This window comes from Erinaceus europaeus, chromosome 4 (assembly GCF_950295315.1).
Source record: "Erinaceus europaeus chromosome 4, mEriEur2.1, whole genome shotgun sequence".
Taxonomy (NCBI): Eukaryota; Metazoa; Chordata; class Mammalia; order Eulipotyphla; family Erinaceidae; genus Erinaceus; species Erinaceus europaeus.
Window position 1 is genome coordinate 114,803,608 of NC_080165.1, and position 13,767 is coordinate 114,817,374.

The following is a 13,767-nucleotide window of genomic DNA, read 5'->3' on the forward strand; positions in this document are numbered from 1 at the left end:
TTTCTTTTTGTTTCTTTTTAAAAATTATATATATATATTAATATCTATTTATTTTCCCTTTTGTTGCTCTTGTTTGTTTTTTATTGTTGTTCTAGTTATTATTGTTGTTATTCATGTCATTGTTGTTGGATAGGACAGAGAGAAATGGAGAGAGGAGGCAAAGACAGAGATGGGGAGAGAAAGATACCTGCAGACCTGCTTTCACCACCTGTGAAGACTCCCCTGTAGGTGGGGAGCCGGGGAGGGGGGGGCTCAACTGAGATCAGCAGTCCTTGTGCTTTGCTCCATGTGCGCTTAACCCACTGTGCTACCGCCCGACTCCCCAGACTGACTTTTCCATATGTAAATTGATAGATAGATGATAGAGAAGAGATAGAGAATGAAAGACACCACAACACTGCAGTGTGATGGGGGTTGGGGCACACACATGGCAAAATAACACATTTTCCAAGTGAGCTATTTTGCCAACTCTAGGTTCTACAAATTTTAATTAAGCAGTTCAGAATTGGTATGGCTTTGGAAGAGTGTACAGCAGCTAACTTGGGCCATATAAAAATAAAGCAGTGGTCTTGGATTTAGCTTCCTAAGTTTGATCTAAAAACTAGGGCTAATAACGGTGGTACAGGGAACTAGTGTTTTACATACTGTTTAAAATGCAAGAATCATAGCTAAATCAATAGGTCAAAAAATGTTGAAGTCAATTCAAATTACTTAAGAAAAAACAAGTTAGTAAAGAATCTCTGACTTCTACTTTCACTAAGATGGGAAGTAACAATGCACTCTTTCTTGAGTAGTATTAAGTCTAACCTGAGAATTCCTCTGTCCCTTCTCGATGCTTATTTATTATGTGGATCTACACACAAAGAACTATTTTGCTACTAAAAAAGATAGAAATTTGGCAAAGTAAAGCCTGATACCGAAGAGTGTGAAAGCTGAGAACTATTTCTTATCTTCTTTCCCGATGTTAGGTCAGAGAAGGCTCTTTGAAAGCTGACATAGAGGCCAGTAAGGTGGCTCAGCTGTAGAATCTGGATTCTGGGTTGTTGTAAATGATTACCAAATCTTTTCTGATAGACAACCAGAGCAGTCATGAAGCATAGGCTGGCTCCCTGTCACTACTCTAGTACCAATCATATCCTAGAAAAAGCAGTTTATCTTTAATGTGTGGACATCAGTATGTTTCATCTCTGCCACTTACGTCATTTCCTTTGGCAAGTGAGCAAGAAGCCTTGATTCTCGAAGCATGCCAATTGTAGATCTCCAGTGGTGATTCTCAAGCACAGACATATTCTAGAAAGAAAATTAAAGCTACAAATGAGAGAGAAGCCAGGTACATATCTTTCATGCTGCACAGAGCTGCACTGAGGTGAGCATTTCTCTCCCGGTCAGGTTGTACCTGGTGATACAGAGGCAGACCAGAGAAGAAACACGAAATAAAATAACAACGCCAACTTTAAAGGCTATAATGATAGTGGCAGTTATCTTTTGACTGTCCACTTGAAGGTTGAATGAGGGTCTATTTTCAGTGGTATTCACTCTTGATTCTGTCCCTGTTTTTTTCTAGGTCAGACAACACTCAACACAGAAGAAAGAAATTAATTTTTCTGTACACTAAAGTTTGAGAATAGCTTCCGTGGAAGCAGCTCTGTCAGTAACCTCTGTGACTTGGCATTATGACTTAGAATTTACAAATTACTTCCTTGTTCAATTATTTTGATATTTCTGCCCGTTTGGGAACCTAATATATTCATACTTCTTTGACCTTATGAGGTTTACCTGAACATTTATCCAGCCATTTAAAAGTTTCACATTTCTGGAGGGTTCCCGGAAGATGGCGGACTGAGAAGCTGCTAATGGCTTGAGCTCTGATCACATTTTCTGGAAACGGTAGGATTTTCTGCCTTTAGTAGGCCAGTCAATAAAGAGTCCTAGCGGTGACACCAAGGAGGTGACTATAACTTAATTTGGGTTAAGAATTAGAGTAGAGGGAGTTGGGCTGTAGCACAGTGGGTTAAGCGCAGGTGGCGCAAAGCACAAGGACCGGCATAAGGATCCCGGTTCGAACCCCGGCTCCCCACCTGCAGGGGAGTCGCTTCACAGGCGGTGAAGCAGTCTGCAGGTGTCTATCTTTCTCTCCTCTTCTCTGTCTTCCCCTCCTCTCTCCATTTCTCTCTGTCCTATCCAACAAAAACAACAACAATAATAACTACAACAATAAAACAACAAGGGCAACAAAAGGGAATAATAAAAAAAAAAAGAATTAGAGTAGAAAGAAAGGGAACAAAAATTTTTTCCTTTTAATTAGTAAGCACACCGCCTCCTCCCCCCCCTGCCCTTAACCAGTCCCTGGGGACCAGCTCCTAGCAGAATCCCCTACTGAGCTTCTGTCTTTACCAAATTCCTGTCCCACCAGAGAGTATCATTCATTCTAAGTCTATACCATTCTGAAACCTCTTGCCTTTTTTCTTTCTAAGTAGCCAACCCCCCCACCTCACCCCGCATAGCTAATTAAATAATTAAAAATAAATAAATAAATTAAAAAAACTCCTTTCACCGCTCTTTTATGACTATTCTTTTTCTTATCTTTTTCTTTTTTCTCTATCTCTTTCTTTTTTATTCTTTTTCTCATTCTTGTCATCCTTTCTTCCTTAATCCTACAGCTCCCAAAGCCACAGGCCCCAGCCCCCACACCACCAAACAGTGTACTTTTTTGAATTCACTGATACACATTTGGGAATTATTTTGGGGAAGAATTCTGACTCAGAGTGGACTCTCTATGTGTGTATCTCTGCTCTAGTTCCCTTTCCCCTCTTGCTACCCCTAGAATATACAGTGGATAGTAGACTTGCATAACTGTCTATTCTTGCTATCCTTTTTTTTTTTTTCTTCTCTTTCTTCTTCACTGGGATTTGGTTACTATTCTTTCACGGACTGGAGAAATTGTTTGGCTAACTGGTAGTGATTAAACTGCTTCAATACTTGCTTCAGTTGCTACTGTAATTCCTGAGGTTGGTGAGTGTAATTGTCATAAAGGTATTTAGTACAGTGTTGCTTGTACTCAAGACACAACAACTAAGGAACAACAGAGCATAAAAAAAAAAGAAACACATAAATAAAAAAAAATGGGTAGATCAAAAACAAATAAAACTGCTACTCCAATGAATGAAGACAAGAGCCCAGAAGAAACTACAAATCAGCCAAGAATAAGATAAGAAAAGTATGCAAGCAATAATAAACTTTTTAATCACAGAAATGAAAACAACATTGGAGGATAGGAATGGCAGTATTAGGGAAACAACAGTTGAGACCCCCAAGGAAAATACTGATTATCTTGAGGCAATTAGAGAACTGAAAGCTGAAATAGCTGTAATGAAGAAAGAAGCTGAGGCAAGGGAAAGCAGACTAACAGAAGCAGAAAACAGAATTAGTCAGACAGAGGATGAGCTAGAGAAAACAAAGAAAGAGGTGAAAGAGCTGAAAAAGAGATTGAGAGACACTGAAAACAACAACAGAGACATATGGGATGATCTCAAAAGAAGTAACATTCGTATCATTGGCCTGCCAGAGGAAGAAAGAGAGGAAGGGGAAGCAAACATTCTAGAGGAAATAATAGAAGAAAACTTCCCAGACCTGAATAACAGAAAGGACATCAAGATTCAAGAGGCCCAGAGAGTACCAAACAGAATCAACCCAGACCTGAAGACACCAAGACACATCATAGTCACAATGAGAAGAAGTAAGGATAAAGAAAGGATCCTAAAGGCTGCAAGAGAGAAACAAAAAGTCACATACAAGGGAAAACCCATAAAATTATCTGCAGACTTCACTCAAACTCTAAAAGCCAGAAGGGAATAGCAAGATATCTATCGAGCCCTGAATGAAAAAGGGTTTCAACCAAGGATAATATATCCTGCTAGACTTTCATTCAAACTAGATGGAGGGATCAAAATCTTCTTAGACAAACAACAGTTAAAGGAGGCAACCATCACCAAACCGGCCCTGAAAGAGGTTCTAAAAGACCTCTTATAAACAAGAACATCACTATAATACTGGCAATATATCAGAGCAAACAAAAAAAAAATTTTTTTCTTTTTGAACAATGGCACTACAATACATTAAATCCATAATATCAATAAATGTCAATGGCTTAAACTCACCCATAAAAAGGCACAGAGTTGGGGGATGGATCAGAAAACATAATCCAACCATATGCTGCTTGCAAGAATCCCATCTGTCACAACAAGATAAACACAGACTTAAAGTGAAAGGATGGAAAACTATCATACAGGCTAACGGACCACTAAAAAGGGCAGGAACAGCCATTCTCATCTCAGACACGATAGATTTTAAATTAAATAAAGTAATAAAAGATAGGAAAGGTCATTACATAATTATTAGAGGATCAATCAGCCAAGAAGACTTAACAGTCATTAACATCTATGCATCCAATGAGGGACCATCTAAATACGTCAAGCACTTACTGAAAGAATTTCAAAAATACATCAATAGTAATACAATAATAGTGGGAGACTTCAATACCCCACTCTCACACTTAGACAGATCAACAAAGCAGAGAACCAACAAAGATACAAGAGAATTGAATGAAGAGATTGACAGACTAAACCTCTTGGACATTTTCAGAGTCCTTCACCCCAAAAAACTGGAATACACCTTCTTTTCAAATCCACATAACACATACTCAAGGATAGACCACATGTTAGGCCACAAAGACAGCATCAATAAATTCAAGAACATTGAAATCACCCCTAGTATCTTCTCAGACCACAGTGGAGTAAAACTAACATTTAACAGCAGACAGACAATTATTAAAAGTCACAGAATTTGGAAACTAAACAACATACTCCTTAAGAACTACTGGGTCAGAGATTCACTCAAGCAGGAAATTCAAATGTTCCTGAAAACAAATGAAAATGAAGACACAACCTATCAAAATTTTGGGACAAAGCTAAAGCAGTACTGAGAGGGAAACTTATAGTCATTCAATCACATATTAAACACCAAGAAGAAGCTCAAATGACCAACCTTACTGCACACCTCAAGGACTTAGAGGAAAAGGAAGAAAGGAACCCTAAAGCATCCAGAAGGACAGAAATCACTAAAGTTAGAGCAGAAATAAACAACATCGAAAATAAAAGAACCATACAAAAGATCAATGAAGCCAAATGTTGGTTCTTTGAAAGATTAAACAAAATTGACAAACCCCTAGCAATACTCACCAAACAAAAAAGAGAGAAGACTCAAATTAATAGAATTGTAAACGATGGAGGAGATATCACAACTGACACCACAGAAATCCAGAGAATCCTGCGAAACTTCTATAAAGAACTATACGCCACCAAGCTAGAGAATCTGGAAGAAATGGAACAATTTCTAGAAGCATATGCCCTTCCAAAACTGAACCAAGAAGAACTACAAAATCTAAATGCACCAATCACAGACAAAGAAATTGAAACCGTTATTAAGAACCTCCCCAACAACAAAAGTCCTGGACCAGATGGCTTCACAAACAAATTCTGCAACACTTTCAGGAAACAGTACCCATACTTCTTAAGCTTTTCCATAAGATTAAAGAAACAGGTATACTCCCTTCCACCTTCTATGAAGCCAACATCACCCTGATACCAAAAGCTGACAGGGACAGAACAAAAAAGGAAAACTACAGACCAATATCTCTGATGAACATAGATCCAAAATATTAAACAAGATCTTGGCCAACCGGATACAGCAACATATCAAAAAGATTGTTCATCACGATCAAGTGGGATTCATCCCAGGAATGCAAGGCTGGTTCAACATCCGTAAGTCAATCAATGTCATTCACCACATCAATAAAAGCAAAGCCAAAAACCACATGATTATCTCAATAGATGCAGAGAAAGCCTTTGACAAAATCCAACACCCATTCATGCTCAAAACTGTACAAAAAATGGGAATAGATGGGAAATTCCTCAAGATAGTGGATTCTATATATAGCAAACCTACAGCCAACATCATACTCAATGGACAGAAGCTGAAAGCATTCCCTCTCAGATCGGGGACTAGACAGGGCTGTCCACTGTCACCGTTACTCTTCAACACAGTATTGGAAGTTCTTGCCATAGCAATCAGGCAAGAGAAAGAAATCAAAGGAATACAGATTGGAAGGGAAGAATTCAAGCTCTCACTATTTGCAGATGATATGATAGTATACATAGAAAAACCTAAAGAATCCAGCAGAAAACTACTGGAAGTTATTAGGCAATATAGCAAGGTATCAGGCTACAAAATCAATGTACAAAAATCAGTGGCATTTCTTTATGCAAACACTAAATCTGAAGAAGAAGACATCCAGAAATCACTCCCATTTACTGTTTCAGCAAAATCAATCAAATACCTAGGAATAAAGTTGACCAAAGAAGTGAAACACTTATATACTGAAAACTATGAGTCGCTACTCAAGGAAATAGAAACTGATACCAAGAAATGGAAAGATATCCCATGATCATAGATTGGAAGAATAAATATCATCAAAATGAATATTCTCCCCAGAGCCATATACAAATTTAATGCAATACCCATCAAAGTTCCACCAAGCTTCTTTAAGAGAATAGAACAAACACTACAATCATTTATCTGGAACCTGAAAACACCTAGAATTGCCAAAACCATCTTAAGGAAAAGAAACAGAAATGGAAGCATCACACTCCTAGACCTTAAACTATATTTTAAAGCCATCATCATCAAAACAGCATGGTACTGGAACAAAAATAGGCACACAGACCAGTGGAAAAGAATTGAAAGCCCAGAAATAAATCCCCACACCTATGGACATCTAATATTTGATAAGGGGGTCCACAGAATTAAATGGAAGACGGAGGCTCTCTTCAATAAATGGTACTGGGAAAACTGGATTGTAACATGTAGAAGAATGAAACTGAACCACCTTATCTCACCAGAAACAAAAATCAACTCCAAATGGATCAAAGACCTAGATGTCAGACCAGAAACAATCAAATACTTAGAGGAAAACATTGGTAAAACAGTTTCCCACCTACACCTCAAGGACATCTTTGATGAATCAAACCCAATTGCAAGGAAGACTAAAGCAGAAACAAACCAATGGGACTACAACAAATTGAAAACCTTCTGCACATCCAAAGAAACTTTTAAACAAACAAAGAGACCCCTCACAGAATGGGAGAAGATCTTCACATGCCAGACATCAGATAAGAAACTAATCACCAAAATATATAAAGAGCTCAGCAAACTTAGCACCAAAAAAGCAAATGACCCCATCCAAAAATGGGCAGAGGATATGAAGAAAACATTCACTACAGAGGAGATCCAAAAGGCTAACAAACATATGAAAAACTGCTCTAGGTCACTGATTGTCAGAGAAATGCAAATTAAGACAACACTAAGATACCACCTCACTCCTGTAAGAATGGCATACATCAAAAAGGACAGCAGCAACTAATGCTGGAGAGGTTGTGGGGACAGAGGAACCCTTTGACATTGCTGGTGGGAATGTAAATTGGTCCAGCCTCTGTGGAGAGCAGTCTGGAAAACTCTCATAAGGCTAGACATGGACCTTCCATATGATCCAGTAATTCATCTCCTGGGGTTATACCCCAAGGACTCCATAACACCCAACCAAAAAGAGGTGTGTACTCCTATGTTCATAGCAGCACAATTCATAATAGCTAAAACCTGGAAGCAACCCAGGTGCCCAACACCAGATGAGTGGCTGAGAAAGCTGTGGTATATATACACAATGGAATACTATGCAGCTATCAAGAACAATGAACCCACCTTCTCTGACCCATCTTGGACAGAGCTAGAAGGTATTATGTTAAGTGAGCTAAGTCAGAAAGATAAAGATGAGTATGGGATGATCCCACTCATCAACAGAGGTTGAGGAAGAAGATCTGAAAGGGAAACTAAAAGCAGGACCTGACCAATTTGTAAGTAGGGCACCAAGTAATAACCCTGAGGTGAGGGGTTGACATGCAGCTTCCTGGGACAGTGGGGGGTAGGAGTGGGTGGAAGGAATGGGTCACAGTCTTTTGGTGGTGGGAATGGTTTTTATGTACACTCCTAGTAAAATGTAGTCATATACATCACTAGTTAATTAATTCGAGAGGGGGAAAATTAATTGTATGTCTCGAAGTTTTTCAAAACACAAACTGAATCTTTTCTCAATATATGCAGTGTAATTGATATGCAGACTCTCTCAAAAGCCTAGACCAAGTAGATCAGAAGCAACCAATAGCACAGCTATATACAAGATACTGGGTACTGTACAGCAAACCCTAACAAAAGGACTTTTCAAAGTTAACCCAATTACCAAATAATGTGATGATAACATTAACTATCGATTGTCTTTTTGAACCCTAAGACAGCAGGAACCTCACATCTCCACTATAGAGCCTCTACTTCCCCCAGTCCTGGAACCATTGGATAGGGCCCACTTTCCCTTATGCCTCTCCCAATCCATATCAAATAATATTGCATCTGCTGATCACAACCTAACCAACACAATGGTTGCCACCTCAACATGCTTTACTTCATACTGTGTCCAGAGACTTCACGTGTGGAATGACAACCCTTCAGCTTCATTACTCGGGTGAGACCTTTCCTTTTATAGTACACTCTAATTTCATCTCAGGTGGTTCACTTTCTAACAAAGTCCCAAAACCTAGATATACACCAGTTTCTGTGAGAGAGAGCGTATGTTCACACGTATCCATAAACTACTGCAAAATATATACCTGAAAGCAGAAGTACACTAGAGTTTGCAGTGAGTATCCTCCTAACACTTCCTCTCCACTATTCCAAGCTTTGGGTCCATGATTGCTCAACAACTTGTTTGGCTTGGTATGTTAACTCTCTTTTCAGTCACCAGGTTTCAGATGTCGTCAGGATGCCGGCCAGGCTTCCCTGGACTGAAGACCCCACCAATGTGTCCTGGAGCTCTGCTTCCCCAGAGACACACCCTACTAGGGAAAGAGAGAGGCAGACTGGGAGTATGGACCGACCAGTCAACGCCCATGTTCAGCAGGGAAGCAATTACAGAAGCCAGATCTTCTACCTTCTGCAACCCACAATGACCCTGGGTCCATGCTCCCAGAGGGATAGAGGATGGGAAAGCTATCAGGGGAGGGGGTGGGATATGGAGATTGGGTGGTGGGAATTGTGTGGAATTGTACCCCTCCTACCCTATGGTTTTGTTAATTAATACTTTCTTAAATAAAAAAAAAAGTTTCACATTTCTTAAAACCCACTGTGTTTTTCCTAATTAGCAAATACTGTAGATTTGCCACTGGCTTTTTACACATTATAATTGAGTTCCTCTAACCTTTTGTAGATCTTTCTGCTTCATTTTCTCATTCACTAATTCTTTGTCCATTTTCTTTCAAGAAAAATTGTGGTCTGAGTGGTGGTGCACCTGGTTGAGCACACATGTTACAGTGCACAAGCACCCACGTTTGAGTCCCCGGTCCCCACCTACAGGGAGAAAGGTTCACAAGTGGTGAAGCAGTGCTGCAGGTGTCTCTCTGTCTCTTTCCGTCTCTGTTACCCCCTTCCCTCTCCATTTCTGGCTGTCTCTATCTAGTATATAAAGACTTGAAAAAAAAAAGAAAATTATTAAGAACATAGGAAAATATAGGAAAAGAGCATTTATTAAAGTTGTAGGAGATTGTGTGATTTTGTTTATACATGGTACCTGGAGTAGTCAATTATATGGTACAGAAAGGATGGTGTTTATGACGTTGAATAAATAGTAGTTGCCAGTGGCTTGGAGGTAGAGAGTTATTATTCAATGAGTTTCAGTTTTGCAAGATGAGAAAGTCAAAGAGATGGGTGGTACTGATATTTGTGCAAAAAGGAGTATGCATTTATTACCACTCAGTTGCACATTTAAAAAATGGTTAAGATGAAAAAAAATAGTTTTGATGATAAATGTCATACTAGGTATATTTTTCTACAATAAAAAAAGTGAGGGGAAGAAGCATGTAGAGCAATAGGGAAATTAAAGTATATGAAAATAAGACTGAAAATGATTCCATCTTCTTTATTTTATTTTTTATTTAATAAAGGATAAATTAACAAATCCATAGAGTAGGAGGGGTACAACTTCACACAATTCCCACCACCCAATCTCCATATCCCATCCCCTCCCCTGATAGCTTTCCCATTCTTTATCCCTCTGGGAGCATGGACCCAGGGTCATTGTGGGTTGCAGAAGGTGGAAGGTCTGGCTTCTGTAATTGCTTCCCTGCTGAACATGGACATTGACTAATCGGTCCATACTCCCAGTCTGCCTCTCTCTTTCCCTAGTAGGGTGGATCTCTGGGGAAGTGGAGCTCCAGGGCACATTGGTAGGTTCTTCAGTCCAGGGAAGCCTGACCAGCATCCTGATGGCATCTGAAACCTGGTGACTGAAACCATCATCTTCTATAACAGAGCCAGCCATGTAATGCTCAACACTTTCAGCAAATAGAATCTCTGTGAGTGACACAATCTGTAGTTTATTAGGAAAAGGTGAGCCCAAGAAAATTATAACTTCTCTGAGTTCTAAAACTAGGCAATAATTTATCTCTGAGATATTGTAGAATGAGTTGTGTGATTTTAAGTCTTATCTCTGTGCAGGCTATGGTATTGTCATTTATTGCTCTTTGACACAAAGTCATTATTTTTTATTTACTACATGACCATGTTTGAACCAACGATGAAAATTTGTTGCTTTTATCAGTCAGTTTTATCTCCTTTTGGGCTTGAGCCACACACAATAAGAGAATATTTATTAGAAATAACATGCTAGACTAATTTTTTTTGTTTATAAAGATTTATGAGAGTAGGGAAAGATTGCTTAGTGTGATGTAACAGATGTTTTATCTTGGCAGTGACATTTAATTCAGTCACTCAGGAGTGTTGCTTGCAAGACAAATTCAAGTAGAGGTGAACATGAGAATACTCATGTAAGATTTTCAAAGGGCCAGAAACCTGTAACAAGACCTAATGATAAATGACACTCTATCATTGTTGAATGGAACAAAAGTGTCTATAAGATTGTCTTAAGCTTTGTTATTTATAATAGCCTGATTTAACATCTTCATTATTAATCTTTAAGACAGACTAAATGTAATTTTGGCAATTTTCTGGTAAAACCATATTTGGAAATGAATACTAAGAAATTGGAAAGGGGCTTCTGGGAGGCTTGGTCATGGGGTAATTGTAAACAGTCCAGACTCTTCCCCAAAACAAAAATTATTTACAACTACTGATCTTAACAAACTTTACCAACTACAGCTGAGACATCCACAGAAGCACTGAAGCCTCAGGTAGGTACTCATGTATGTGGTTGGAGGTGAGCAGGGGTACAGTGTAAGATAGGAACCAAACATACAGAAGTTAAAAGCTTCAGTATGGTGCCATTTTCTGTGTGTAGCTAAAGAGTGTTGGCTGAAAGAGAGGAAAGCCTATGAGTTTTAAATTCGTGACCTTCGGAGTCATAGGTAAATCCGATGGTAAGTAGTATGTTCTAGTGCCAAACTAAGGAAGACATACATAAAGAAAATTTGCAGCAATTGGAAGCTAAATGGAAAATTGAGCACTGCTTTTCTGAACACAGTGGCTGCCAACTGCAAACCCCTTAGGCTTGGTTTCAGACTAAAATCATACACAGAAACCACATATACACACCACACAGCTCAAAGAAATAACAAGAAACATCACCCTAGCCCTCACCCCCACACTACCCAGAATATAAACAAAGGGAAGCCCAGTGATCACAACAGTAGCACCATCTGCTAGCCAGCAATAACCAGCACAATAAATGTGTAAACAGAGATATTGCAAAAAGAAATTCCCAGATATGAAAAAAATAGATAAATAGAAATGAAACATAAGGACTCCAAGAAATTATAGACATAGAGGGACTATCAGAGAAACACTAAAGAAACTCATTATGAGGACTCTCCAAGAATATAAGCATAGTATGGAGAAGCATATTCAAGAGTTGAAAGAATATTTCACCAAGGAGTTAGGAAACAAAAGAAGGCCTTTGAACAGAGTTTTCTAAGATATTAGAAAACATGAAAGAAGAACTTCAATCAGAGTTCACTAAGCAACTTGGAAGCATGAAAGAAAAGCTTCAAACAGAACTGTAGGAAGTAAAAGACACTTTGAGTGCAATACAAGTTCAGCTAGAAGGTTCAGGAAGTAGACTCACTCATGCAGAAGAAAGAATATCTAAGCTAGAAGACACAGTTATCCCACTTTTTCAATTAAAAGATGAGGGAGAGGAAAGATTTAAAAAGTGACTGCCCATGAAATTGCAGACTCACTCAAAAAAAAACCAAAACAAATGTAGGAGTGACAGAAATTCCTGAGCAACAGCCAGCTCTCCAGGCTCCAGCGACGCTGGTCATTTTCCTTCCAGGTTTTGTCCAGAGTTATATGGCACTCCAGCACCTTGGCCCCCAGAGCCACTAAAGCCACAGATATTCATGCCCAGAATACCCTATAGGAATGCCAGGAAAGAACTTCTGATATTCCTTTGAAACAGAAAAAAAAAAAAAAAGAAACAAGTTAAAGGGGTTGGGTGGTGGTGCACCTGATTGAGAGCACATATTACAATGTGCAAGAACCAGGGTTCAAGTCTTGGTCTCCACTTGCAGGGGGAAAGCTTTGCGAGTGGTGAAGCAGAGCTGCTTTACTTCCCTCTCTGTCTCCCGCTACCCCTTCGATTTCTGACTGTCTCTGTCCAATCAATAAAGATAAAAGAAAGAGAGAATGAAAGGAAGAAAGAAAGAGATAAAGAAAGGAAGAAATTCCTGAGCAAGAGGACAGGGTGAAAATAATAGAGACCATATCCCAGGAAATCATATTTGATAACCTTCTTACTTAGGCAATCCTCAGAACCTATTCATGCAAGATACAAAGCATGAATGCAAAACAACCAGTACCAAGGCACATCACTGTAAAACCATCTAAACTCAATGACAAGGAAAAAAAGTTTCAGGCTGCTAGGGAAAGGAAAGAAGTCACATATAAAGGCAGAGTTATTAGACTGTCTTTAGACTTCCCTTCATAAACCCTAGAGGAAAGGAGAGAGTGGATGACATATTCAGAGTACTAAAAGTGAGCGAATTCCAGCTAAAGATCAAGTATCCTACAAAATTGTCTTTCAAATATAAGGGGAAAATAAAAAGTCTTCTCAAATATCTAAAAGCTAAAGGAATTTGCCATCATCAACCACACCTTATAACAATTACTGAAATAAGTCACATAAGAAAAGAAAGTGAGGTGAACAGCAGTAGACTAGAACTAAGAGCACAATAAAAATAGGAAAGAACAATAAAACATGAAAGGTGAGATAACTAATGGAAAAAGCAATTCTATCAAATATTATTTAATCAAGACCAACTTATAAAGACTTTTAAAGATATAATATCCTAGTTATTACATGTATGGTAACCACAATACAAAACAAGAAACAGAGACTTTCAGAAAGTCCTAGCAAAATCTGAGGAACTCTTCACAGAAACCCATCTACAAAAAATTATAGATAGAAATAAATGGTAAAAGAATCAACAATTTAAAACAAGCTCAAAACAGAAATCAGAATGGATGTAAATAAACCACGTATATCAATAATCACCTAAATATGAATGTCCTAAATTCACCTGTCAAAAGGCTCAATGTAGCTAAATGTATTAAAGAACAGGATCCATCTATAATATATCTTCAGAAAACACATAT

The 13,767-nt window shown here is 38.6% G+C and overlaps 1 protein-coding gene across 3 annotated transcripts in view; it reads right to left on the minus strand.

Moving 5' to 3' along the window:
* Nucleotides 1-13,767, minus strand: part of PDE7B (phosphodiesterase 7B) — a 424,310-nt gene that overhangs the window by 19,790 nt on the left and 390,753 nt on the right. For all 3 annotated transcript variants that reach the window (XM_016186828.2, XM_060190400.1, XM_016186829.2), the window contains one exon: nucleotides 1,199-1,290. In XM_016186828.2, the coding sequence (XP_016042314.1) occupies nucleotides 1,199-1,290 (92 nt within the window). The remainder of the gene's footprint in view (nucleotides 1-1,198; nucleotides 1,291-13,767) is intronic.